A 26,472-nucleotide genomic window follows, 5' to 3' on the forward strand; every position below is an offset into this window, starting at 1 on the left:
TGTGTACTTATCAGGCAAATGTACCATAAGATTTGACTAGCTTTCAAAAGCCAATATTGTATCGTGTGAGTTATTTTCATACTTTGAATTTCCAATGTGGTGAATGAGGGTTGGGTGAGTCTGGTATTATATCCTTTAGCATGTAATAGTTTGTACAAAACAACAACAACAAAAAAAGTTTATTTTGTACATACCTTGTTTGATTCTTTACTGTGTTTGATGTTCAGGCTGTAGCTGTCCTGATTGTCTAGGGAGAAGACACATGATGAGAATATTTAACACTTTCTTTATGCAGAGGCAACAAGAAAAAAAAGAAGTTTATGGATAATTGGCCGATCGGACAGACAGGCAACGTTTGTGCTTCTCAAATTAAAAGTGAATTATATTGTACTCAAATGTCTTCTGTCTTTCTGTTGTACTAGTGAAATGTTTTCATCAGGGTAATAAGAAGCAAGATTATTCATTACAGGAATCTGCTTGGATCGCTAAGGATTTGGATGGGACTTTCCATTATTTTTTAACGTATTTATATAACGTTCAACTTAGAAACCCAGGTCTCGTTACAATTTTTTTTTTTTTTTTTTTTTTTTTTTTTTTTTTTTTCAAGGACAATGGAGAAAGTTAGGTTACTCATATGTGCACTGGACTTTATTATGTAGTCCACAGGTTGCTGGATAAAGGGCCACTCAAGTAAAACTATCAGAAACTGTTGAGAAGGAAGCTAAAGACCACTAATAAACGGGATAAAAGATTTTTTTATTTTTTATTACCGCAGAATGTCAATGCACTTTAGCTTAACTGTTTAGCATGATTTAATCTGTTTAAATGATTTCAGATATTATTGGTGATTTTACTTTTATGGAACAATTTTGGCAAAATTGATCTTTGCCACGTTCAAATAGGTAGGTGAGCTGTACTTTCATCATGACTTCATGGACATTGCTGGGCCTAGTGAACCGACTTTGAAGGTGCTCAATTGGAAAGGTACATCTAATTCGTCATTATACTGACTCCTAGTGGCAATAATGCAGTCTCAAGCAAAATCATTAGTATTTGGTTATCAATTGCTTTCGAATGTATTCTATTCGTCATGAATGTGCTCCTCTCTGAGCTAATCGTCTAGTCACGTGAGGCTCAATGATGTTAACCCCTTCGGATCATGCGTCCATTGGAATGGACCACGTGTTTTGTTTGTGCAAACCGTGGTGCAGGGATGACGTCTGAGCTCTCGAGATTTTTCTATAGTGTTTTTTCCAATTTATTAGTAAAATAAAGCCTGTGGTGAACAAATTACACACACCCATACTGAAAATTAGAAATACATTTTCAAAGTAATTAGATGAGAGTAAAGTCATTTCAACTCAATTATATTAAACTATCTTTTGAAAAAATTAGTTGGATCTTGTGTAACTTAAAAAAGTTGAAAACATATTTTGAGTTAAAGCAATGAAAAAACAATGTCATAACTTATTGATCATATATTTTTTACAGGGTGTGTGTATATATATACATGGATGTATTTATATTCATTTCTACAGTGAAGAGCAATCAAGTAGGTATTTTTTAAAAATCAGGTCTAAAAATGCTATTTTTATCTTTTCCCGCCAGCATTTTTGATGTTTCACAAAAATGCAATGGCCCCTAGTATATTTTGTTGTATGAATATCTAAACATGCAATATATTAAAAAGAAGAACCGTTTTATTCTAGCTTCATGTATGAATGTGGGTAAGTTGTTTCATTAAAACAAAGAGCTAAAAAAAATCACGTTTTTTCAAAAGACTACAGCGTGCATAACCAATGCTTTTATCGCCTGTTTCTGCTCTTTTTCCCTGTTTTGATCATGGTTTTGATCCATAAACTGTGTACTCTTCCAGAAGATCCGTATTAGCGCCCCCTACAGTATAACAGTAAAAACACGGAAAGCCGGAAAAGTCTGTGGCAGGGAGGCAAGAGTTATAGGCTATGTTAATCTTTTTAATGAAGTAAAATGACATTTCCTCCAGATAAACCCGCCAACCCTTTAATTCCTAATATAATTATTATATATCTCTCTGTGGGGGTCTGTGTACTTCAGGCAAGTGTACAATAGTTTGACCAGCTTTCAAAAGCCAGTATTGTATCGTGCGAGCTAGCAAGACAAAAAAGAAAAATGACTCTATACCTTTAAACATAGCTATCTATTGTTCATAGCGCCACGTCCATTCAACAATTTTGAGGAAAAAAGTAATACAACCTTACTTAAAAAAGAACGAAAGGGCACATAAAGCAGTTTAATACGGACCTTTATTTCCAAATTCACGTTTACAGCAAGGAGTATCAGTGTAAACCAATTAATAAAACACATTACGATAAGGAAGATCACAACTGTCAAGCTAGAATGAAGAATGAGATAAGAGCAGAGGCGGGAAATGAAACGGAGGAGAGAGAGAGACCTCAGAACTGGTTAACAGATTACAGAACCGTTTGAAACACATCTAAAGGTTAGAATTACCAAGAAGGCCTTATCCTGTGCCATTTTTAAACATTTCATCTGATAAGTCTGTTCTTCAGCTTAACCCACACGTATAAATGCTCAGGTTTATGTTAGCAGCATGCTGTAAAGAGGATGCAGTGTTGGGTTTACAGCAAACCGTCTAAAGCTTCTCACAGGGTCATGTGGCACTAGGCAAGACTTTTACTTCTATTGTGGATTCTGAATGCAAATTGTACCCCTATTTGTATTTTTTTTTTAAATGCAAGATATACATCTTAATGAGTAATGTAGTTTGAGGCAGCTCAATATGTCTTGTCAAATCAGTGCATTCACTTTCAAATGAGCATAAAGCTGCAATTCACTGCAGATATTAAATAAAAAGCTTAGTGACAGATCATCTGAACACATTCGTACATTTTACATCGTCCACACAATACTATTAGAAAAAAAAGAGTGCAACATAAACCTGGATTTTAGCAGGTAGCTTTGTTCCTTTCATCTTCCTCCAGTTTTTTTTTCTTCTTTTCATGTTTTAAGACTAGTTAAACGCTCTTAAAGTCTAGTTAAGGTAGTTATCTTAACAGCTGGACAGGGATGTGGTGACTGTGGCTACTATATTCAAGACCATGGATGAAGTCTATTGCATGCTGGGAATGTGCAGCGTGTGAGCATTGTGGTTTGTTTTGAAGGCTTTAATACTGAGGGAAGCTTGGCTATGTTTTAAATGTCCTGCATCGTATTTCAGACCAAATGAATCAGCTCTGTGCTGCTGTACATGACTGAATCTGTCTTAAACCAAAGAGAATCTTTAAAGCATAGCCAGTTTTCTGAAATGTAGCTGATGGACACTGGGGAGGCACTGTCAGCTGTCTGTTCTCAATGCCAGATTTTCTGGAATGAATGTTGTCAGATATTTTGAGTGATTTGAAATCCTCTTGGTCCATTCACACATTCTTTGGAACAGCATTTTATACACAGAAGCTGAAATCCATCAATACAAGAGGATCGTTACCATACAGGGAGGATTAGGTCATGAAAAACCGAGTGATTCCAGTTAGATGGTGCTTGTGCAGGGCAAAACTACTTCAGAGCTCAACTGTAAGGATGACATGGGTGTCTGTGGTTGTCACATCTTATATTTAGTGTCATATCTTTTTTTTTCATCAGTCATTTTTTTGCCTTTGTAAGACAAATTGTAAGAATAATGCAATAGTAGAGAGATTCGCATTATAATACCATTGTTTTCCAACAAAATCTGCATGTAAATCATCAATTATTTGCATTAAATAGTTTTTAAAAAAAAGATCTCAAATTATCCTTATTGTTGAGCCCTGTACAACAGCTTTAGTTCAACGTTTTGTATGATTCTGTATGTTGACATTTGCTTTCTTTTCTGTCAAAAGAGTCACTAGAGGCCAAGCAAGACGATTTCCTTCAGCGATGCAACTTCCTGTGCATTCATCATCAGGACAGATAGGCCTGGAAAATATGCTGTGGTGAAGTATAGATGTAGTTTTGAAGAATAAGTAAAGTCTGGTACCAACATTTCCAATTCATGATATAAGACTGATCTGAATAATTATGTCTTATTTTTGCTTTTATAAAATGAATTTAACCGCTTTGAATGACTGTAACATGCACTATTAGTGGCCTCTGACCAATTTTATTTAAACAATTAAATAGCGGGCCTCAATTGTTCTTAAATTTGTGTCCTTTACAGCCAGATTGCCTCAAGTTTTACCTAAGAGCGTTTGAAATGTTCGCTTCCTGTCAAATTCATGGCCATTATCATTAACCGCACCCTCCAAACCATGTAGCATGTTTGCCTTCCTTACTGCTGCATGTCAAAACAGGAGTGCATAAGTTATGGTAAAGAAAAACATTCACAATAAGGCAACGAAGCAAATACAACTGTGAAAGTAAATGTCATTGTTGTTTCTTTCAAAAAACGGGGCATTAAAGGAAACAAATCAGGCTACTCAGTGCTGTAAATGACCATTTGGATCAATACACCACCAGCTTCTTTTAAATTGTATTTTTTTTTCTTTTGATGACACTAAGCCAATAACATTAATACCCGTCCCTCTGTGCCAAGAGGCAAAAATGATTTCACAAGCAGACAAGCCGCTGGGACAACCTTTAGTTAGGAGAAATCCGACAAGCACCTTATTTGAAAGGACTGAAGGAGGTACATTTTTAAAATGAGTTGATTTGTCAGTCGCCGCTCACAGGCCTTGTTTAGCGAGGGAGGCCGACACCTGATCAGCTAGCGTGGACAGTTGTGGGGAGTCGGTCATGTTGATGCTGCCGGAGGAAGACACATTGCTGAGGCGGCGGGGCGATCCGTCCGCGGAAATGTTGGGGGACTGATACACGATCTCAGCGCCGTGGTCGGTGCGCGCTTTGGCTTGCTCTCGGAAATTTAGCTTGTGGCTCTCAATCTGATGGGAGGAAGGGTAGAATTTGGATTAAGTAGGATGGATATGAACAATTAACAGTTTTTTTTTAAAGATAATGCATACATAAAATAAAGCTAAAGGCGATGTGTATTGTTTGGGGTCGGTATAAATATTTGAATACATTTATTTGATCAAAAATACAGTAAACACATTACAATTTAAGATAAGTGTTTTCTATTTTATTCATTTTAAAATGTAATTTATTCCTGTGATGGCAAAGCTGTCATTACTCCTGTCGTCAGAGTCATATGATCTGGTGATTACGTGCTTAAAATACATTTATTATTATTATAATCAATGTCAGGATTCTTTGATCTTTAAAAAAAAGAGCATTTAGGTGAAATAGAAATCTTTTGTAACATGACAAATATAGTTGTCACAACTCTTAATGAAAGGTAGTGTGTCTGTTAATTCATTTGCAGAGACCGCTGAAACGATTGTACGATTATTATATTTAATATAAACCTGCAGCACTAGTCTTCTTATAGGGATTTGTATATGCCTTTTGCATCCATAACATGAGAGGGTATCAGAAATATGGTGATTAAAAAGTAAATGCACAATTGAACTGAAATAATACAGTGCTCAAGAAATTAAAACTGGCACAGAAGGACATAAAAACCATGTAATGCTGACATGTCAGTTAAATTGACACTTCATAATTCTAGTAATATACTTACTGAGGCTCTCTGACTTAAACCAGACTGTTCCCTTCAGTGGAGGGAAGGTCAAAGGTCATGTCCACATCATTAGAGTGAACAGCGTCCCCATTAGAGGACGCTTTTGCGGCCTGCGGCTCTGCTTCCTTCCCCTTCTCACTCTACAGTTCACAGAGTTATGGGTAAACAAAACAAATTATTGAGGGGTTGGGATGCAAATTATGAAATGAGGTTATGAAGGCATAAAAAACACTCACACTAAAAAAACAGGGAATGCCGGGAGAAGGGATGAAGCTGTCTTAATATTTATTATTATTACTTAAATATTTCCAAATAAGAGTGCTGATCTGTCTTCCGTACAGTATATGACACTGTTACATTTTAGGGGATTTGGTGAATCTCTTTGAGTCATGAAAAAGTTTAATCTGAGACCAGTTCCATGATTTTATAAAGGCTTATTAACTTGGTACTTTATTTTGATGGTCCACTTTAGACATTCTACTAACTATAATGAGAGTAAGTTGACATGTACTTGCAGTTACTTATATTCAGTAGCATGTCTGTAGGAGGAGCATCACAACAAAGAGTTAGCAGATATAAAGCAGACGGTCTACTAATACTCCAATGAGAGTAAGTTGACACAGAGTTGCAAAGTTACTTAGAGTATTAGTAGACGCACTGCTTTATATCTGCCAACTCTTTATTGTGATGCTCCTCCAACAGACATATAAGTAACTTTGCAACTTATTCTTAACCTGAACCCTGACCTAACAGTGAGTCAACTAATACTCTAATGAGAGTTAGTTGACATGTAGTTGCAAAGTTACTTCTAGTTAGTGGAATGTCTAAAGTGGACCATCGAAATAAAGTGTAACCATTAACTTTTATCAGCTGGAAATAGTTCTTAGATCAGCACTCCTAAACGATTCCTGAATGTGAACATGAAAGCAGCACTCAGCCAGCAGTTTTAGGTTATGTGTGATAAAAACAGACACCGAAGCAGAAAATTACTGCATGGAAAAATAGTTAGCACTAGAAAGTGTAGTGATCTTGAAAATTACTGAAAATATGTTCAGTAGAGAGAGAAGATGAAGGAGAGCAAGATGCCCAGATGCTTTTTTTATCACCCAGTAGATCCTGTGCTGTACTTTTATTTCATTTGTTACATATATAAAATCATCTTTATTCATTGATTATGTAAATATATATGTAATTCGTTAGCACCTATATTAATGCAAGCGATACCTTTTATAGGCTTCATTTTGTGTTGTGATGACTAAATTAATTCAGATTTAAAGAGGTAAGTTTTCATAAAGCTGCAAATATTTTCAATTAAGGAGGAGTTCATCATTTCCTCAGTTATATCATATGATTTTCTCTCTTTGGAACACACAAGGAGTAATTCTGCGTGTTTGGCTGCTTTTGAAGCCCAACAGGCCCCATTCATTTTCATTAAATGGAGTAGAGCAGCCAGAACATTCGGATAAATGTCTCCTTTTGTGTTCCACAGAAGACAGAAAGTCATGCAGGTTTGGAATAACGCGAGGTAAGTAAATGATGACAGAATGTTACATTTTGGATGAAATAAACATTTAAATAGATAATGGACCATGGGATAATAAATAACAGTTGCTCTAGATTAGGTGCTTTTGCAACCTTGCATTCTGTATTTAAACAAACAGTCCAATTAAAAACAGTAGATCTAAAGGGCAACTCAAAGAAGTTGGCAAAATCTGTGCAAAAGAAGTACATTGAAGTCTGCCAAACAGGAGGAAGCATGCTGATCATAGCAAGATCTAACATGTAGTGCAGATAAAAGTCAAACTGCATCATGAAACATTGTCTTATGCATTGTAATATTTTTGTGAATTAATTCTACATCTATGTTACAAATAATTCAACACATTATTGCACATTTGTGACTCCTTTGAGACTTGTGGTGTTAATAAAATCGAGAACATACCCTTCTCTGTCCACCCCGAGGAACATGTCCAATGTTCTCCAGAGATCCAACCTTTGACTGGGCTTTGAAATCCAACTTCTCAGATTTGATCTCCACATTTCCACCTCCTAAAATACAGATAAAAGTGTAAAACATCTGTAGAAATCTTGAAAAAAAATTATTAATAATAATGCTATCAGTCAAATTGAAATTAAAAAGAAATTATATTATTTTATAGTATTCTATACAGTGATCAAAGTTATGTCGATTGGCATTGCATTATAAATATACATTATCCTTATGAAAATACCCAAGATGTCTTGAAGAACACAGATATAAACCATAATACTGTCGCATGGTGTGTAAATTCTCTGTTTAATAGGTCGAAATGTCTCTATCTGCATTTTATTCTGCTACGAAATCTTTGTCCACATTATTTTTTTTTCCGGATTGTCCTAAATTGTATTCCTCTTATGGGTCTCACTTGTGGACTTTCTGCGCGAGGGCGCCCTCCAATGTCGAGTATGATTGACACATAATTACATGTGAGAGTTTAGTGCGCCATAATGCTCACATCGTCCTATTTGGGGTAAAATTAGAAAAAAATACTGCTCTCTAAAGATATTTGAAGAAAACATACAATAATCCATACGTTTTTATCTGAATGAGCACAGTTTTGGACTAAAAGCGCAGAGGGATGTAAAACACAGAAAGGCATCAGCAGTTAACAGCTGAAATACGTTAATTTGAAATATTGTGACACCCGTAATTAACACTATAATGCTATTATTTTTTAGATATCACAGTTATCGCCAATATCGTGACACCCCTAATCCGACTGAAATCTTACCCGGTTTGTGACGAATGTTGTCCTTGGAGCCGCACTTTGCTTGGACGTTGCTTAGGTCGATCTTTTTGTGCACTATCTGAACCTGAAGAATGAGGAACAGATAAGAGTCAGTCATCAACCAGAGCAATTTAGGAGGGAATGAACCGCATGCTCAGGCACCTGAGGAGCTGATGATATGGAGTAGGAAAATAGCCATTAATCACAACAGCAGGGTTCATGGGACAGAGAAGAAACCTTGCTTCCACTGATAGGCCACCACAAAATGTGGTGATTACTATCTATCTGAATACGTCATAGAGGGCATTTACACTTGGTCTTTTCATGATCAGATGTAAAAATGTGTAAATACCTTCTCAAATAAGATTCAAGACAGAAAAAAATTCCCCTCTGTCCCAGATGCTGAGTCAGAAAAGAGATTCACTCAATGTATGCATCACTCATACAGTTACAGAGGGAAGGGAACGTAATGCAAAAACATGTTATATCTGATTGAAGACAAAATTCAGATATAACTACATTTACATCTGAAGGTAATACCAGTGCTTGTAAGGCAAGAAAACAACATTTTTGGTAAAATGATCCTGAGAGGGAAAAAAGACAAGAAAAAAGTAGCACACCCAAGGATAAAATGATTAAGTCTGGATAGTCGTTGAGTCAAAAAGAATTGCAAAAAAGTGTGAGTAGAAATGAGGGATTTGAATATGCTTTGCAAGCACTGTAATAACGCACATGCTCCGATTCAAGCAGTCAAGTCAAGATCCATATCCCTTGGAGTTTACTCTGCATACCTGACTACCTGAGACCCCTAGCAATCTTCACCATGCATGCAAACTGCAAACAATGTCTGCAATGCAGCAACACTAGTCAGCAATCCATGTGCATCACATGAAGAAACCAAGAAGAACCAAATGCATTGCCTGTGAAGGAATGCTGCAGGCCCTGCCCCCGAACTAGCTAAACCTTCATGAAACTCCGGCTTCTAAAAGCACAGCTCATAGCTAAAGCCATCAGTCTGTTCACATTGTAATGGTTTATTTTAGTAGTGACCTTTTACAGACATGATCAAAACAAGGGCTTAAGATAGGGTTAGGGATATATATATATATATATTTACATTTATGTAATGTGTATGTTCTAATTGTGAATGTCTAGGCTTGGTAGTAAATTTTAAAAAATAGTATTTTGTCTAATCTCTTAATCTAATTTATTCTAACAGTTTAAAAATAGAAACAATTAACACTGTCTTTTTGACTGTGTGAGTGTTTGGAAGATGATACTTGACTTGTTGATGGAGAGCTACTTAAAAGCTTTGACTGGGTAATGGGTATTTGTGTCAGGGTTTCATTAGTTCCAAGAGGTGAATATTGACATTGAGTGTGCAGAACTGTCTTTGAGAGATTAACAACATACTTTAAACTGTTAGAAGTGTACATAGTCAAAGCTTGAGGTGTTTAAATCGCTCATTTTTGATCATTTCAAAACAGATCAAGTAGAATATCTCGTGTAACTTAAACAGCAATGGAGCGATACCCTGAGGGAACTGTTCCAATTTACAAGATATCATTTTACAGGATATGTCATATACATTTTGTCTGTGGAGGGGCCTATTTTCAATCAGAAACACAGCTGAAATATAATGCTATATTTGTTTTTTCTTCTCTTTATCATTTTCTACTTTATTTTACAACGATATCTAGTGTTAACGGCTTCTAACTACACTATTTGTCTGAGCGAGTTCTAACCCTACCAGTTTACTCACATTACCACCTCCAGGAATATGCTTGATATTGTCTTTGGATCCACATCTAGACTGAACATTAGACAAGTCGATCTTCTTATGAACAATATCCACCTGGAAAAATCAAGTCAACCTTTATTTTTATAGCACATTTAAAAACAACAGAAGTTGACCCAAAGTGCTTTACAGATCAAGCAAGAATAAATAAACACATTTAAATACAACATCATACATTGTATCAGCTTCAAAAACCCATTTCATGATCTATTCAAAAGCCAAAGAAAACAGATATGGTTTTAAAGAAGACTTAAAAATGGCTAGCGATGAAGATGACCTCACATGGAAAGGAAGACTATTCCATAATTTCTGACCCTTCACCGAAAAGGCACGGTCACCCTTAGATTTATAACGGCAACGAGGAACCGTCAATAGCAGTTGGTCAGAAGACCTGAGTGCTCTAGTTGGAGAGTAAGGAAGTAATAGGTCACTAATATATTTGGGTGCGAGACCAAATAGTGCCTTGTAAACTAAAGTCAAAATTTTAAAATCCACCCCGAATGTCACCGGGAGCCAGTGTAGAGATACCAAAACTAGGGAAATACGATCCCTTTTTCTTAATCCTGTTAATAGCCTGGCTGCTGGATTTTGGACGCGCTGTAGACGGGATAATGCAGTTTGGGGCAGACCACTATACAATGAGTTGCAATAGTCTAACCTAGATTAAATAAATGAGTGGATCACAATTTCCAAGTCAGTATGGGAAAGGAAAAGTTTTCTTTTAGCAATTGATCTCAGATGGTAAAAACTACTCTTTACAACAGCACTGATCTGCTTATTGAAAAGTAGAGATGAGTCAAAAATCACTCCAAGGTTCCTCACATGATCTTGTACGTTCAACGATAACGGGCCTAACTGGACAGCTGGGTAAACGGGATGAGGAGGAACCTAAGATCAAGACTTCAGTTTTGTTCTCATTAAATTGTAAAAAATGATTAGCCAGCCAATGTTTGATATCTTTAAAACAATTCAAGGCATTCTCAGATGAGCAATTTTTGTCTATACTCACTGGGAAATAAAATTGAACAGTGATAAAATATGCTGTATTTCTGAAAGATAAAGCTCAGGGCAAGCATATACAATGAAAAAACCAGGGGTCCTAAAATTGTGACCCTTGAGGGATACCACATAGTAGCTGAGCCGATGTAGAAGAAAAGTTGCCTACATTTACAGAGAATGTCCTTTCTTTTAGATAGGATGAAAACCAATGGAGGGTTGTCCCCTGGTTGCCCACCATACATTCTAAACGATTTAAAAGAATATTGTGGTCGATTGTATCGAACGCGGCACTGAGATCTAATAAAACTAGGACAACAGGCGAACCTGAGTCCATGGAGAGTAGAATATCATTTGTGAACTTCAATAATGTAGATTCAGTGCTGTGCAAAGATCTGAAACCAAACTGAAATGTATCCAAAATGTTAAATCTATTTAGATAGGACAGTTTTCTTCTCTGTTGATGTTCTTTCAATTTACAACCAACTTTCCCCAACATGGATAAGCCTTATTATTGGATTTTCTGTCAAGTATCTTCCAGAATCAAAATATACATTAAACATCTCCACTCAAATATCTATGATGATTGACCTACTTCCACACACTTAAATTCCACACTAAATGTGTCCCAACCAGCTGGTTTTGTTTTACCTTCCAGACGTTTGATTTTAACGGTATGTTGTCAAACATGCAAGACAGAATTACCTTCCCGCCTCCAGGTTGGTGTTTGATGTTCTCAGTGGAGCCGATCTTGGACTTGATGTTCTTCAGGTCAGGCATAGGTGCAACAGGAGCGATCGGGGCGCGAGATCTCAATGAACCAGGTGATTTGGGAGGGGTGCGTACCACCGCTACTTTCTTCACCTGCTGTCCTGGGGTGGAGGACCGACTGGCCGGGCTGCTGCAACCACTACGGTCTGGGGTTTTAGGTGAGTCAGCTGACGGTGAAAAACAACAAGACCAAAATATTTGCTCTTCTGATTTTTTTTACTCTGTAGTTAATTAACCTAAAGGAAAAGTTTTCACCTTCCAGCTTTTCTTTGGTATGTTAATATTTAACAGCTTTCATTTAAGTTTTGTGGAATTTTATTATTTCAGCAGTGCAGATTTTTGGCAGGACCAACAGTGTTTTACAGTAAAACTTTTGATTGGCTTTTTTACCTCTTTCAATGGACCCTGGTCCTGTCCTTCGCTGCTCCATCCGTGAAGCAGCTGTATTTCACAAATCAAAGTGGCACAAATCAGTCGCATAAATGCTCTATAAATAGAGAATCATTCCATTGGGGTTTCCCAACCCATTTCTAGTAGGAAAATATTCTGTACTTCCTGAACACTAGTTAAAGGGTTAGTTCTGTGATCATATACTCTCACTTACATTGTTCCAAATATTTTGAAGAATGTTGGTAACCAGACAGTTGATGTAGCCGTTGAATTCCATAGTAGGAAAAAAAGAATACTATGGAAATGGCTACCGTCAACTGTCTGGTTACCAACATTCTTTTAAATATATATATTTTTGTGTTCAACAGAAGAAAGAAACTCATACAGGTTTGAAAAAACATAAGGGTGAGTAAATTATGACATAATTTCCCTTAAGTGGTGCATAGTGAAATGACAGGAAGGTGAGCTGACTTTTGCAGTTTCCCATGCAGTGAATACACTGAACCACATATACTTGCTTATGAATTTATAATTAGTGCACTTTTGTTTGCATACAGCAATATTGAATGTGGATTGGGCTTATGCCATGGGAGAATGCATTAAAAAAAGCTAAATTTGTTATAAATTGTGAAGACAACATTGCCTGAAAGTGCTTGGCTCACATAATAACATTTTTGTTTCCCTCTCAAACTGTCAGAAAGGGGAGTTAAATGTTGAGTCACCAAGTATCCTTACTTTTCATGGTACTAAATAAAGATTATTGTGGGGACCTTGAAAGATGCATCTAAATATCACTTACCAGGCATTTTGATGCCAACTCCTTGGGGTTTGGCCCCCACTGTCTTCGTCTTGGCATCTCCAGCCTAAATATGGACAATTAAAGCAAGAATCGGCTCCTCTTACTTTTTATATCACAATTCAAATGCAATAATACATCAAAACATGCGAGTAAAATACATTCATTAACTTCTCTTTCTGCTCTGGTAATAAGGATGTTGACGTTGTGAAAGTGTCTCAGGTGCTGTAAATTGAACCGGCTTGTGTTGTTGGACCTTAATTTTGTAAAATGTACATAAACAACCCTACTGACATAAGCTTTTTCTTGCAGAATAAAAGCTTTTGGTCGATGGTTAGGGATGGGCGGAAGTACTCACCGTGGCCCTGAACTCTCTTGCTCCTGGACTGTTGGGTGTTTTTACAGAGTTTGCGGAGCCTTGACTGCTAAAGCGACATGGTGGAGTTGAGGAGGCTGAGGGCTTTTTGCTGGGGATGCCTGAGACTGAAGACCCTCTTTGGGGGGAAGAAGTGGGTCTAGCTTTTGCATGCAGGGTTGTGGTGGGTATCTTATGTTTTTTGTTTGAGAGTGTGATGGAGATAAAAATAAAAAAGTAAAACAAGGGTAAAAAGCATTCAGTAAATTAACTTTAAAAAAATGTAAAATGCATTTAAAAATAAAACAAAAATACCAAATAAAATGATAAACTAAAATTGAAGATGATTTGGTTTTTAGAAATTTAAAGGAAATTAAGTGTAAATACAAATTAACTTATGAACCAATGACTCCTCTCAGTAGTGGTGTATTTGAACTAATCTGGCTACTAAGACTTATCTGTTTTTCCGACGAACCATAATATCACCCGTGATAACTGTACCTTTTTTTCAGGAGTTGCCCCAACTCCAGCCTTGGCTGTAAGAAAAGAAGGACCAGTAAGTGCAAGCTCATACATTTATGGTTTTAGTTGCCTGAAATCAAGACTTACATTTATCAAGATGTTGATCAACTTGATTCAAAGAAGGAAAGTTGTTGTTGATGTGTTTTTATATCAGTACTCAATGTGATATATCAGATGTGATGTTGAGAGTCCTGTTTCCAGAAGCACAGATTCCTGTGTTTCAGTTTTTATGTTTGTTTATGATAAACATTCAGAAACAAACATGTATTACAAAATGAAAATGATGTCATTGTTTACTCGCCCTCATGTTGTTCCCAACCTGAAAAAGTTTATTTCTTCTGTAAAACACGGAAGTATATTCCAAGTTTTCTGAAGCCATTCTAGAGCTTTCTAGGAACAGACCAAAATATAATTCAAATCTCACATTCTTGGTGGATTTTTTTTTTTATCAGAGGTCATGGGGGAATTTTTTTAGTTGTGATCTCTGATTCATATTTTAAATTAACTGATGAATCCAGTTCACACAAAAAAAAAATGTATGATTCGTTCATAATGTGAGCTTGTCTGGTTCTTTATTTCAGCTCTCATAATTATGTTTGCTATGGTAAATAGTCCATTGGAGATGTGAAGATATTCCTTGAACACAGTCACATGGGTTTGGTATAACAGGAGGGTGAGGAAAATTATGACAAAATTACAAGGACCTTTTTTTGGCATATATTGATTTGTACAGGACCTTGTTTTATCATTACAAAATGCGAAGAATTAAGAATGTTTTAACCTCGTACAGGGAAACAACAGTAGATTTTCTTTTCCTGGAGTAAATTGCGGTGCTTGCAAGGCAGCCAAAAGAGTAGTGTTAAAGTTTTAGCTTAGGGTTTAAGCTATGAAGCTGTCTAAATAAAATGCACAATCAGAGCTGTCATTGTTGTTGACATGATAATGAATGCACATCTCATTTTCTTTTGCCTTTGCACAACAAAAATCAACACACAAATTGACACCTTCTCCACAGTTGCTCAAGCTGATTAAATAACCATAGAAATCCAATTATAATTCAGTATATAAGTGTATGTACGACAGAAGATCAGTTGCAATTCAGAATGCAAATATTACAATGTCATCATAATATTTCAACAAAAAAACTGTATTATTAGTTTGTCTATTTTGTATTTCTTTATTAATCTCTTGCATTTTATTTTATGTCTTTACTTGTTTATTTATTGGTTTAGTTCTAAATTTACAAAGTTTTTTTTTAAAAGGTAGATGGCTAAAATAAAGACAGAAATTGTGGAGAAGAAGTGCAGAATGATTCATGAATATCAAAATAGTGTTGCCTTGCATGCACCAAACATAGATTGCTGAGCGCAAAAAAAATTTCCTTAAGATGGTTTGCAACAATAAATGTTTCACATTTTTGAGCTTGTCTGATCTTTTTCTAGGAGATATCCACACAGCTGTGGGAGACATTTAGAGGACGTTTGTCTTGAACCCAACAGCAAATGCTGACCTTCTCCTTTCAGTATGTGTTATAGTCAACCCCATCAGCATGGGCCTCTGGGTCCAATTGGTTGTTTAATAAAATGGACGTCTTGGAAAGGAGTAGGCCCACAAAGGTAATGCACAGTTCTGTGAGTGATACATTCAACACACATCATGCACAGGTGACATGCAATACAGAGGGACAGGTGAAAACTGTGCCAGCAATAACAGTCAATCAATGCAGTTAGTCACAGACAAAAGCGGAATAACACTGACCACACACAGAGAGGGAATGAGAAGAGATAGACACACAGGGCACAAAGGATCAAGAGAGAGAGAGAGATTTTGTGGCTACAAGCAGCCCATTTCTACAACCGAACACGTTCTTTTTGTTGTGTGCGCTTATAAGAAAGGGTGCTGCGTAGTTCTAATCTACTATAAAAAAGAAAAGGAAAGGAGAAATAAAAAGATTTGTGTGGGGTTTTGAGGAACAGAACGGAAAACAGACCTTTGGATGGGACACTTGCTTTTCTGGCCGGAGCAGCATCTTTAGAGGGGGTTTTCTGAAGTTTAGGAGCAGATTTGGGGGAAGGAGTGGCAGCGGCTGTAGTGACGGGTTTCTTAGTTTTTTTGGCAGGAGCTTCTTTGCTTGGTGCTTTTGTGGGCATTACTTGGGCACTGGGCTTAACAGCATCTTCAGTTTTGGCAGCATCAGGTTCAGGTTTGGCAATAGATTCTGGTGAGGCAACAGACTGGACCATATCAATGCGATCATTATTGCTCGTCTCCAAGTATTTCTCCTGCTTGATCTCTTTTACTTCTTTAGGTTCTCTATGTTCCTCTGCCTTAGGCTCCATCTTGGGTGCAGCATCTTCTTGGGAAACAGGAGGAACAGTGGTCTCATCTTCTTCATGCTCTGGTTCTGGCAATTCTACTTCCTCTTCTTCTTCCCGAGCATCCGTTTGGATGTCTGTAAGAGGTGATTCCTCTTGGGTAGGGTCGGCGGCAGCACTGGGAGAAAGAGGTGAGCCTGGATCCGCCCTGCATGAGTCTGGGCTCTTGCTTTCCGGCGGCGTTTTGTCAGAGCTGCACTCCCAGCCCACAGGACCACTCTGATGATTGGGATCCTGAGGTTCTGTGTAGTCAAACGATAGGCCACGTTTTTTAGCTTCCTCTGGGGTCATAGGAAGATGAGTAGGGATTTCATGTTCACTGTAGTCTTTCTGAGTTGTCAAGTCTGGGGTCTTAGAACTGTGCGCCAAGGAAACTCCTGTTTCTTCCTCTTCTTTGTCACTAACTTCCTCTTTGTCCTCTTCTTTATCCTCTTTCATGTTGATAGCACTTACAGGTGCTTCTTCCACACCGAAAGAACCAGAAAATCTCTCAGACTTTTCTTTTTCATTCTCTTCTTTCTCCTCCACCTCAGATCCACTGGGACTATGATGGTCGGAGATCTTATCCGATGGACTCCTTATCACCTGACTGTCAAAGCCTGTGATTCCTGAACCCAAACCATCAGCAAGGGTTGTTGGCAATGGATGTGGGGACATTGGTGATTCCCGTGGGCTGACAGAGCTCTCTCTTTCCCCATTCTCCTGCTCTCCATCCCCGTCCACTGATGCCGCACTGCTCCGGCCACTCTCTGGCGGACTTCCGGGTGTTAACTCTTCTGATGACATGAGGGCAGAATGATAGGAACAGCCACAGACAACACTGCAGAATTAGCAACACTCAACCACCCTCTCTCTTACAGTCAACATTAGAAGCAGAGAAAGAAAAGGAATCAAGGAACTGAAAGCACAGAACCACGTAAGGAGCCCGAACACAACACAAAAGACAAGTTTCTGTTTTCATGACAAAAGTTAAACAGTCCAAAAATCAGATTTTACACACTAAACTTTGAGTTAGAGGCACTTTTACACAATGCTTGCTAATCTAAATTAACAAGCAGTAGGGTGCAACATGGATTGTACCAAAAAAATGGGTAACTATATAGTTGGCAAAATGAGGGGTCAATTAGGCTGAAGGGGTTATGGGATCAGTTCCTATAAAAGTGCCTCTTCACTCACTCAATCACAACAAAAACCATCAAAACCAAAAGCATAAATATCGCCTGGCCAATCAGACCACAATATTCACAATGACCCACAACATCTCTGTGAGCTTCAGTGTGTAAAGCATTGATGACTGGTAGCAAAATGGCCAATGAAGCAATGAATCAGTGAATTGTATTTTGCAAGTATCATTTAATACACTGATGGAAACTTTTGCATCTGATCTGAGCAGTAAAAAGCATTGTGCTGTGAATGCATTTAAATAACTTTTAATGCATTCAATTATAGCTGTATTTGAAAGCCTCATTATTTTCAGACTTTTCATTTTCTCAGATACAGTGATGCAATATAGAGCCAATATAAACAGATGAATTTAGAAAGAATATAGAAGTGGTTCCCATTGAGATATCATATGCAGTGAAAGAATGAAACTGTGGTGGTCATGAGCACATTGTTTGCATGTAAATCCACTGAACTTTTTTACACTGCAGGTGGATAAGGGGGTGGAGAGCCCACCATACCTTCTCCAGCTCCTGCTGTCCCTCCTGAACAGTCAAAATTGTGAAATCACAAGGAAGCAAGTTAAAAGAACAGATGAGATATGAAGAACATTAACAGCAAAACTGGGATTCTTTTGTCCAGTTTGGGAGGTTTCCTATTACAAGAAATTCGACAAATATATTGTCTTCTAAACATGCTGAATTGTGAATTGAAGTGGCTGGCAGACAAACACAATGCTTATCAACCTATAAATCACAGGAAACAAAGCAAAATGTTTTCATTCATTTAACCCTTCCCCTATAACTTTAAGTAAAATGAGTCTATCATATAAAATAAATAAATGGGGGATGAGAGTCTACATTATGTATGACTTAATAGACATTTGATCTCTCTCTGGCAGTTCATAAGAAGCATGTTAAGTGAACTTTGTAGCAATTAAAGTTGCAGACCCATTTCAGCAGTACTGCAAACATCAGCAACATGTTCTCTAACATGAAATATTCAGCTGATGGCTAATGGTAGTCTAATCCATTTACATCACTCCCAACTTCATAGAACCATAGCATACAACATACGTGACGCTATCTTAATGCCTTTGTCTCAACTAGACAGCTATTTCTCTGACAAGATCGATGTGTTTGTGGCCTTGGGAGATAAATGATAAGAAGTCCATTTACTCAGACCTTGAACTTTTGTGAGGTAATAATGCCCTATGTAACGGCAGAAGAAGGCCTTATTGTTTTTCTTGGGACCATTTGGCCAAATGGTATTTTTCTGTAATTTTAACTTTAAAGTCAAATATTGCAATAGGTTGGTTTCACGTGACGTCACGCTGCTGCATCGCAAGAGCGCGAAAATTCAGATGGAGGGCAGGAAGTAAAATAGCTGAGGATCTGCCATCAATGTTTTGTGTAGTTTACGGCGGCTCCAATCGTTCTAATCGAGAAAAGGGAAAGGGTTTTTATAGAGTACCAAAGATTGTCATTCATAAAGGTGAGAAATGTAAAAAGCTCACAGAACAACGCCGTAAAAAGTGGATTTTTAACGTAACGTTACGTCTGCGGTTTGGGAGGAGCAGAGTCTGTTAATGCCGTGTCTCTGCAGCGACGGTATGTTAGCTAGCCAACGTGTTTTTTTTGTGTCTGTGTTTATATAGCATTAGGTTGTCGTTCAGGGGATCAGTGGGAATGGGACATTAAATGATCAAGGTAAATTAGACTCAATACGGACTCTCCGCAACGGTTTTCTCCATAGACGTATTCTCCATGTTTACTTCCTGCCCTCCATCTGAAATCGCCCAACCTTCCCTCGTCGTCATAATCACGTGACTGAAACCCAGCTATTAAGGAAATTTAAAACAAATATAGTGTACTATGAAATGCACATATTATGTCTCTCTTTTGTGAGAAGTACTGTTATGCGAGTCCTCCAAACAAACTCAGATGTGTGAAGAACATGTGAACACATCTGTATCGTGAAATACAGTGCTACAGTGCTCTGATTTCACTTTTTTTTTTATATTCACAATTTTAAATATGTTTGGCTGTTGCAAGTTTGGTGCCTTAAAACAGCAAATGACAGTGAAGTGTTAACGACAGAAATATATTAGCACTTCCAAATGTACAATATTAACAACAATAATTAGAGCTAAAATTACTTGCGGTTTAATAATAATAATAATTATTATTATTATTATTATGATTATTACATCCTATATCATGCTCAGGTCATGGCATCAGACAGGTACATGCATCTAAGCCATTAGCGGTTTGAGCGCTTTTCTTATTTACTCATTTAACAAATGGATGTTCTGGGCACTACTATTTAGTGTAGTACTCGCCCTGCCCAGAACTGACATTATTCTCTTATGCAAAAAGGAAGGGTGAAGTAGACCTGCCTAATTGCTCTTTGACAAATATTCGGGGCTTTTACTGGCCTTGAATCCTTTAAAGAGTTAGTTGTTGCTTGGGAACATTACTTCCTGTTGCAGCTGCATTTTACAGCCTTGAAGGCATGCAATTAGCTTTCAGTGATTTTTTTTTTCAGTGCTGCTTTACATCAGCAAAAAATCAACTCAACTAAGTTTCCAAAAAGCTTCTAAAAGCATGGCAAGGTCATTCCTGAGAGGATCCAGATGTATTGCTGGTCCAAAAAGCAATGGAATTGTCACTGTTCTGTTGGCAATGTTAATAAGCACTGGTTTTTGGAAAAGCAAAAGCAAGGCATGAATTCTTATGTTAGTGTCAAGTTCCCACTGTTTTTCCATTACTTTTCCTGTTGTTCATTATGATTACATATGAGTGAGAGCTATAACTGCCAAAACATAATTTTGTAAGGGGCAAACTAACTCTCTAAAAGTCAGTGTTATTTTGTTTTCCAAACTTTATTTTACCGAATTTATCATTTTAGAGACATTCTACCTCACCGACTTCTGCCAGCACAATTGAGCTGGAATTTTAGGTTTCTGGTTGATAAGGTTTCGTTTGTGTTCTGTGAGGGAGCCTGGGGCTTGCTGAAAGCTTGTCAGTTGTGCCAGAACAATCCAAAGCAGGTAAGACAGTTATAAACTATGACCTATTTTCTCACATCTGAGCCTTATCCAACTATACATCATAAACTATACATCATAAGAAACACAGAAAGAACTAATCTACGATCAATATTATATGCACAAATTTATTTTTAAAAAACTATTGTGTACAGACAATTCAGGCAGGACACGTGTCTTCTAGAAGCTATTTGTTGATTAACTTTGTTTTCCAACATTTGAAGACATCTCATCATTTATCCATGCATCTTCCAGTTATCTGATGGTGGCATGGTTTTCTCAACTTTTGAACAAATAATTTAAAAAAAATTTAATTTTTAATTATAGCAAATGCATACACAGAGCAATTTTTTGCCAACAAAATACTTGAGCTTAGCTAGATTATATAGATATTTCCACAATTTTTCCATGTATTTGTAAGATTTTATTAATTTCTCTGACTTTTCCCAGGTCTAGAAAAAACATTATTTTTTTGTCAGGTTGACAGACTCTGTCTGACAGTCTGTTCATTGACAGACTCTGATTGGGATTCCTTAAAATTGAACACAATCACCCTGTAAACCGTCTCTCTAAAGTTGTGATTGTGATCTTTATCATCATTCAACAAATGGAAAATAAAGTCCAACAAATAAATTCTACATGACATTTTGCAATTGACCTGAATGAATGAATATCTTCACAGACATTTGAAACCAACATATTGCTGAGTGGGTGTCACTGTCAGCATATGTGTCGGGTTTCTCAATATGAGACGAGACATGAGTGAGAAACACACTGCCATGAGTATCACTCAGCTCTTCTGTGCTTTGTGGGGGAAAAGGGGATTTTCAGACTTTCAGTTTTTTCCTTCTATATACTACAGTATTTCTTCCCTCTTTATACAGACCTTTCACTGGACCGTCACCTGGTCCCATATGTGCTGCTGTCCCGTTCTTCATGTCTCCTTGATGTCCGTCATTGATGGTCATGTTGGCTACACCAGATGCTATGTTGTTCCCAGGAGAGTGCTGAGAGTCACCCACCTGTCCAGAATTCATGTGGTCCTGATGGTCCATTTTGAGATGATTTCAGTCTGTAGAGTTAAAACAGAAAAATAAGCATCAGGAGGTTAATGTTTCAAAGTGACAAATGTGCTGCATTGCCTTTTAACCCCAAAATATTATTAGTAGTATGAATGTACATAGACTTGCACAGACGTATATATAGGGGTTGGACAATGAAACTGAAACACTGGCCAATAAAGTGTTGGAGGTTTCAAACCCATATATGCGCAGCCTGGTGGTTTTACATTCCATAAGAGCAGTGTTTGAAGGTTGAATTATCATAGCAATAGCACAGGACTGTTGCGTTCCCAAAGCATGGAGGTGGAACTTGATGGGCAAGCCACTGTGCACCTAATGGTTTAAACATTGTACCCTGAAGGGGTAATGATAATGCACACAGCAAGTTGAACATCTTCCATGGCCTGCACAGTCACCAGATCTAAATATATTTGAGCCTCTTATTTTGGATTTTGGAGGAGCAAGTCAGAAAACCTTTTCCTCCACCAGCATCACATAGTGACATGGCCAATGTTCTGGAAGAGGAATGGCTTAAAATCCTTCTGGGCACTGTGCAGGACTTGTATATGTCATTCCCAAGACGAATTGATGCTGTTTGGCAGCAAAAGGAGGCCCTACTCCATACTAATACATTATTGTGGTTAGGGTTGCACAGTATACCGATACAGGGAAAATAACGGTATATATTTTATTTAAAACCCTATTATGATATGATTTTGCTAATTTCGGTACTTGATACGCTGCTGTTCCGAAGTTCACCGCTAGGTGGCAGTGTACTACCCAAACTGCCACGAAACCGTCAAATGTGGCAACATAGAGGAACGAAATGGATAAAGCAGGTGAATCTCCCTCAACACGCCCAAAACTAATTAATAAAAAGGGCAGTAGAAGTGAAATTTGGAATTACTTTGCGTACAAAACTGTTGAAAAGGTGAAACAGATTTTACCACACCAGTCTGCAAGTTTGCCTCGGGAGGAAACACATCAAACCTTGCCAAACATCTATCGCTTACCCATCCTAACTTGTACAAAGTGTTAGGAGATCAAAAGGTGAGTGTAGGGCTGCACAATTAATCGAATTTTAATCACGATCACGATTTTGGCTTCCCACGATCAAATTCGCGTGACCGAGCGATATTTAAAATGCCTCATTCCGGTCATATAACGCTCCGTATCAATTTTTTTACTTTTTTTTTTTTTTTGCAAAGCCAATCTAACGGTCCGTAAACCACTGTCTGATCACGTGCCTCCATGAGCCAATCAGAGTTGTTCCCTGCGCCACGCAGCTTAGTTTCTAGATGTAGATTATGACCCCTGGCGCCTGACTGGACAAAAGCGAAGCGAACTGCGCGAGCGAGCAACACTGCGCGAGAGAGACCGAGTGTGTCCGAGAGCGCGCTCGACAGTGCACGAGAGAATACCGAGTGTGTCATTAGTAAATTGCATTAGTAAATTGGTACATGCTACATAGTAATATATAATTACTATATAAGAGGCATGGAAGTTCGATTAATGGACTCCAATAATCAGTACTACAAACGTTTTGAAATTATTGTTTAATAAATAGAAATAATTCGAGCACATAAACTTTCATATGGAGGAGTAAATGAGATTCAATTTATGCAGTAAGATTGCACAACTAATCACTGACACTGTACCACAACCAGGTTTTACGTTTCTTAAGCGTCAGTCAAATAACAATGACTCTGAATTTTATCCATTAATCGAACTTCCATAGTGCCTTGAAATGTTCTCATTTGGTTACATTCTGTTATGGAATATTTGTTTTTTATTGATTGTATATTTTGAGTTTTATTCACATCCATTATGCAGGTACAATGCAAGTTTATATTTTGCTTCCTAAAATATATTTACACAATGTAAAATGGAAAATAGTGCCCTGTTGACGTTTTGTTACATTTTCTTTATTGTTTTCTTTATTTTTATTTATTCTTTAAGGAGATGCACTAAATTTTGGTGAATAAGAGGACCTATTTTATTTTGATGCACATATTTGTACATTAGCAGGAATGTAGCACAATATGGATGTGAAAGCAGTTATAATTAGCCTAGGTGACAATAAAATTAGTTTTGGTTAAAATCAACAAATAATCGTGATAATTAATCGTGATCTCAATATTGATCAAAATAATCATGATTATCATTTTGGCCATAATCGTGCAACCCTAGGTGAGTGCATCATTGAAACTAAATCTAATTTAGGCATTTATTTACTTTTAACACTAATCAACGCACATACATAAGAGCCGCGTATCGTTTGAATAACATGAAAGCTCCAGCTCATGCATTTTATTTCTCAACTGTTTATGTTCACTTAAGACATAACCGACTTGGTTTATCTGAATACTCACCAAGACAGACATTTTGACAAATTTGTGTGTATTTGACCTTTTAAGCGCAAGCGGAACTCAATTTGAAATGCAGAAGCTCTTTGAGAGGTGGCTTTATTTGTGCGCACTGTGGTTATGAGGGCAAAGAAAACCATCTCTCAAAGAGCCATCTCTAAATGAAACCTGCGGAAATAGTAAAATTATGCACAATACTTGCAATCCTGCGCAGAAATTCAGACCCTGTATGGTATCGATTTAATATCGATACTATGGTATTTAATCGTGGTACCGTACCGAAGCGAAAATTGTGGTATCGAGCCAACACTAATGTGGTCTAAAATCTCAGGTGTTTCATTGTCCAACCCCTGTAGTTGTTAGTTAGTTCATTCATTGATAGATGGTAACCTTTATTTAACTACAATAAACTGTTTTAGTTAGTTAGCTGGATAGTAGCCTTTTTTTAACTACAATAAACTATGATGTTTTAGTTAGTTGCTCAGGTAGGAGCAAAGAAAACTACTTGATACAGTATGTGATACAAAAGCTTACATAGATTTATGCAAGTATGTGATACAAAAGCTTACATGAATGAGTAAGCTGGTAGGTTGGTTTGTTGTTAGTAACCTTTATTTAACTATGATAAAACTATTATGATAGTTAGTTAGTTAGTCAGGCAGTTAGTTTGTTAGTTAGGCGGGGAAATGTTCACAGACGTGACAGATGGTTGGTTAAATGAATGAGGGATTGATGGCACTGGGATTTCCTTTCCTCTTAAAGCATACCCAGAGAAAAGAGTATCCTGTTATTTTACTTATGGTCACTGATGTGCTGTGTCGTGTGTGTCTGAGTGTGTGCTTCCTGTTACAACTAATGTGGTTTTCATTTTAGCAGTTCTGCTTTATACTTTGAACAAAGTAGATTAAACTTATGTAGTCCCAGCAGAGCTATTTGTAAATCCACACTCGAGACAGTAAAGTGAACACTCTCATCCATCTCCTTCACACAGGACGCCTATAAACATGAATTCCATTATTGTCCAAATGGAATAGATGGCTTACATGCAACATTGCCACATCCCATAAATCCTTTTTGTCAATGACCCACGTGTACGTAATCAGACACCAGATTCCAGAATGATTTGCTTTGCTCTGAGATCACACAGCAAGGTCATCTGGATGAGGGGGGCATAATGAAAACCAAGTTGTTTTAGGCAAGAAGTGCTGTGGAGCTGAAAATAGTGCCAAAGCTGCAGGGGTGGATTTACATTTGTCAATTACATCATCTTTACAGTCAGCAGTGACCAGCAGGATGGAACAGCATCAGATGGCAAAATGGCTTTTTAAAGGGATAGTTCACCCAAAAATCTGTTTTCATTTGTAAATCCATATGACTAAGTACGAGTGGAGCAATTTATGGTTTTTGTGGCCTTTTTACACTTGGAAGCTTTGGTTCCCATTTATTGTAAATGCATGGCAAAGAAAATGGAAAACAGTTGTCAAATTTACACCTTTCATGTTCCACAGATTCATATGGGTTTGGAACAACATTCATATTTTACTATTCCCTTATGCTATGAACCTGAAGGTGTTTTGTCCCCAGGCCAGTAGGGATGTGCCCAAAGCCTAAATCGAAAATCGGAAAGGCATGGAAAATGAAAAACGCATAGATAGTAAGGAGAGATGACTGACATGACGATATCAGAGGATTTGGTACGCAATAGATCCTGAGTGTCATTGACAAATATCTTATCTTGTAAAATGCCTGGTCAGTACCGCCGCTCCCCAACAGAGTACGCGTGATCTTGAATTAGAAAGCGAAAGTAAAATACGAGCGTACATTCAAAAGCGATTACAATACCCCGCATATTGATGGGATAAAAGTAGCCCGCAAATTATATACAATACAATTACCAAACGAGGGGTGTAACGATAACCTAATGCTTGCACTCTGTCACTGACTAGATATGTTTAAAATAGTGTAGGCCACTTTTTACAGGTAACATAAGACATTTGGCATTATCAGGACCCACAAATATTCCTGCATTGCATTATTATACACTATATATTTAACACTATATAGTAAGTAAAACTCTGTAAACTTGATTTTTTTCCCAGTCATTTTTATTTTATTTTGGGTGACCTATACACAATACAGATTGTCACTATCCACGATACATATTGTTGCATTTTTGTATTGCGATATAATGTGACACGATATATTGTTACGGCCCTATACCCAACTATATAATTGCGAGAGAACGTAAAAACATTGAAATATATTTTTTCTATCACCATGTCCTTTTAGGAAAGCCGCTTTATTTCCTTTCTGAACATAGTATTCGGCTTCGGGCACATCCCTAGTCCCAGTACCATGACTGCACAAGTGTGTTGAAGATTGGGAAGCATCTCTCTCAAAATACCACAGTGGGAATCTGCCACCTTTATAATAAAGTCACACAAGCTGGA

The 26,472-nt window shown here is 37.4% G+C and overlaps 1 protein-coding gene across 9 annotated transcripts in view; it reads right to left on the bottom strand.

Annotated features, from left to right (window-relative positions):
* Nucleotides 1-3,879: 3,879 nt before the first annotated feature.
* Nucleotides 3,880-26,472, bottom strand: part of maptb (microtubule-associated protein tau b) — a 40,844-nt gene continuing 18,251 nt past the window's right edge. For 3 of the 9 annotated variants that reach the window (XM_056234593.1, XM_056234592.1, XM_056234594.1), the window contains 11 exons: nucleotides 21,482-21,667; nucleotides 16,001-17,161; nucleotides 13,990-14,024; nucleotides 13,492-13,680; nucleotides 13,137-13,200; nucleotides 12,338-12,388; nucleotides 11,882-12,114; nucleotides 10,145-10,237; nucleotides 8,386-8,467; nucleotides 7,557-7,663; nucleotides 3,880-4,916 (listed from right to left, as the gene is read on the bottom strand). In XM_056234593.1, coding sequence (XP_056090568.1) covers nucleotides 4,701-4,916; nucleotides 7,557-7,663; nucleotides 8,386-8,467; nucleotides 10,145-10,237; nucleotides 11,882-12,114; nucleotides 12,338-12,388; nucleotides 13,137-13,200; nucleotides 13,492-13,680; nucleotides 13,990-14,024; nucleotides 16,001-17,161; nucleotides 21,482-21,650 — 2,400 coding nt within the window. In that variant the 5' untranslated portion in view covers nucleotides 21,651-21,667 and the 3' untranslated portion in view covers nucleotides 3,880-4,700. Of the gene's footprint in view, nucleotides 4,917-5,614; nucleotides 5,755-7,556; nucleotides 7,664-8,385; nucleotides 8,468-10,144; nucleotides 10,238-11,881; nucleotides 12,115-12,337; nucleotides 12,389-13,136; nucleotides 13,201-13,491; nucleotides 13,681-13,989; nucleotides 14,025-16,000; nucleotides 17,162-21,481; nucleotides 21,668-26,472 lie in introns of all 9 variants that reach the window. The other 6 variants (XM_056234596.1, XM_056234595.1, XM_056234599.1 and 3 more) reach the window with 6 other exon arrangements.

This window comes from Rhinichthys klamathensis, unplaced genomic scaffold (genome assembly GCF_029890125.1).
Source record: "Rhinichthys klamathensis goyatoka isolate OS25496 unplaced genomic scaffold, OSU_Roscu_1.1 h1tg000401l_1, whole genome shotgun sequence".
Taxonomy (NCBI): Eukaryota; Metazoa; Chordata; class Actinopteri; order Cypriniformes; family Leuciscidae; genus Rhinichthys; species Rhinichthys klamathensis.